Genomic DNA, 2,074 nt, shown 5'->3' on the forward strand with positions numbered 1-2,074 from the left:
GGACGCAGGGTGGGATCCAGGTGGAAGGAGGTGCATGGAGGGATTGGGGCAGGGGAATGCATGGGCATGGGGACTCTGGGGTGGGGACACTGGGGGAGCTAAAGGAGTTGAAGGCTTGGGAGTACTGGGGAGGCACAGGGGGTGCAGAGCCCTTGGGAACAGCGTGGGAGGTGTGCTTGGGGGTGAAATAGGGGAGCCTGTGCAGCACTGGGGAACAGAGGGACACAGAGACACCACAGACAGGCAGGAGAGTGGGGTGTGACCCCTCCAAGGGGCTCAGCTCTCAGCCCCCCTCTCCTATTTGGCTCAGGCCCCAGCAGGAGCCACCATGTTCCAGGCCACCACCTGCCTCAAGGTGAGTCCTTATCCCTATCCCTCCATATAGGGGGACATGAGGGCTTTTCCTGGCATTTAACCCTTTACACCTGGCATTCCCACACTTCCAGCACCAGGAGGATGGGAGGGAGAGCCCCCCACTGCCACCACCCTCGGAATCCCCGCTTGTCTCCCCTCCGGAGACACTCTTCCGACAGGGAAGTGGGGTCACCTACCGCATCCCAGCTCTGCTCTACATTCCCTCGGATGAATCCTTCCTTGCCTTTGCTGAAAAACGCTCCTCAGCGCGGGATGAGGACGCCAAGTACCTGGTGCTGCGTCGGGGCTGCCGGCACGGCTCCTCGGTGAAGGTAAAATCCACCCTGCGCTGCAGGAACGACCTGTGTCCGCATCCACGCCGGGTGGTTCCAGGGTGCGGCGATGCTGGCGCGCCCCACGGTTGAGCCCCGTTTCCCTCCTTGCCGGCAGTGGGGTCCGGTGGAGGAGCTATCAGCGCTGGCGCTGCCCGGCCACCGCACCATGAACCCGTGTCCGCTCCTCGATGCCAGGAGTGGCACCATCTTCCTCTTCTGCATCTGCGTGGAGCAGGGGAAGACGGAGCAGCACCAGATCTGGAGGGGGAGCAGCGCCGCGCGTCTCTGCTTCGCCACGAGCGCCGACGGCGGCCGCAGCTGGGCCCCGCTGCGGGATGTGACGGACGAGGCCGTCGGCGCCGACCTGTCCCGCTGGGCCACCTTTGCCGTGGGGCCAGGCCACGGGGTGCAGCTGGATTCGGGACGGCTCGTGGTGCCGGCGTACACCTACTACATGCACGGGCGCCTGTGCGGGGCAGTGCGGCTGCCCTGCTGCACCCGCCAGCACTCCCTTGTCTTCTACAGCGATGACGGCGGGCGCCGCTGGCACAAGGGCGCCCTGCTCGACGGCGAGCGCACGGGCGAGTGCCAAGTAGCCGAAATCCGCGGCGCCCACCCGCCCTTGCTGTACTGCAGTGCCCGCGCGCCACACGGCTGCCGGGCCGTGGCACTCAGTGCCGACCGCGGGCTGCGCTTCCAGCGCCCGGTGCGCTGCCCGGCGCTGGCCGAGCCCCCGCACGGCTGCCAGGGCAGTGTGGTGAGCTTTGCCGCGCCCGCCGGCACCGCCGGAGCGCCCACATGGCTGCTCTACTCCCACCCCACTGACCGGCACCACCGGCGCAATTTGGGTGTCTACCTGAACCCGTCGCCACTGGACAGGGCAGGCTGGCGGCGCCCCTGGGTGCTGCACGCCGGGCCTGCCGGGTATTCCGACCTGGCCGTGTGTCCGGGCAGAATTTTCGGCTGCTTGTTCGAGTGCGGCATGGCCAGCGCCTGTGAGGAGATCGTCTTCTGCCTCTTCGCCCTGGACTCCTCTGATCAGAACCTCAAGGCTTCCTAAAAACAGACCTGTGTTAGTCAAGGGGGTCGCTCCTGACTGCTGGCATCCCAATCCGGACCTCCCCAGGATGTTTTGGATGCTCCAGAGGCTCAGCATAATGTAGCTTTTAATTTTATATTATGGCTTTTTAATCACCCATCAGTTGGTGGTGGTAGAGGATCTGCTGCAGGTTGGCCAAGGGGTGCTGGCACAGCACCCAAAATGCTGCTGCTTCTCCAAAAATGGGCATTTTTCAGCTGGTAGCAGCAAAAAAGTGCCACCGAGAGCAGCCGGTTCCCTGAGGCAGAAGTCCCCTAAAGTCTTATTCAAGTTAAAAATGTTTCCA

At 64.0% G+C, this 2,074-nt stretch overlaps 1 protein-coding gene across 1 annotated transcript in view; it reads left to right on the top strand.

Annotated features, from left to right (window-relative positions):
• The first annotated feature begins 131 nt into the window (after positions 1 to 131).
• LOC114067498 (sialidase-3-like) overlaps positions 132 to 2,074 on the top strand; it is a 2,659-nt gene continuing 716 nt past the window's right edge. The window contains exons 1-3 of the mRNA XM_027903002.1: positions 132 to 355; positions 447 to 686; positions 805 to 1,918. Coding sequence (XP_027758803.1) covers positions 329 to 355; positions 447 to 686; positions 805 to 1,749 — 1,212 coding nt within the window. The 5' untranslated portion in view covers positions 132 to 328 and the 3' untranslated portion in view covers positions 1,750 to 1,918. The remainder of the gene's footprint in view (positions 356 to 446; positions 687 to 804; positions 1,919 to 2,074) is intronic.

This window comes from Empidonax traillii, unplaced genomic scaffold (genome assembly GCF_003031625.1).
Source record: "Empidonax traillii isolate 1590-97213 ecotype Southwest subspecies unplaced genomic scaffold, ASM303162v1 scaffold924:size238212, whole genome shotgun sequence".
Lineage (NCBI taxonomy): Eukaryota > Metazoa > Chordata > Aves > Passeriformes > Tyrannidae > Empidonax > Empidonax traillii.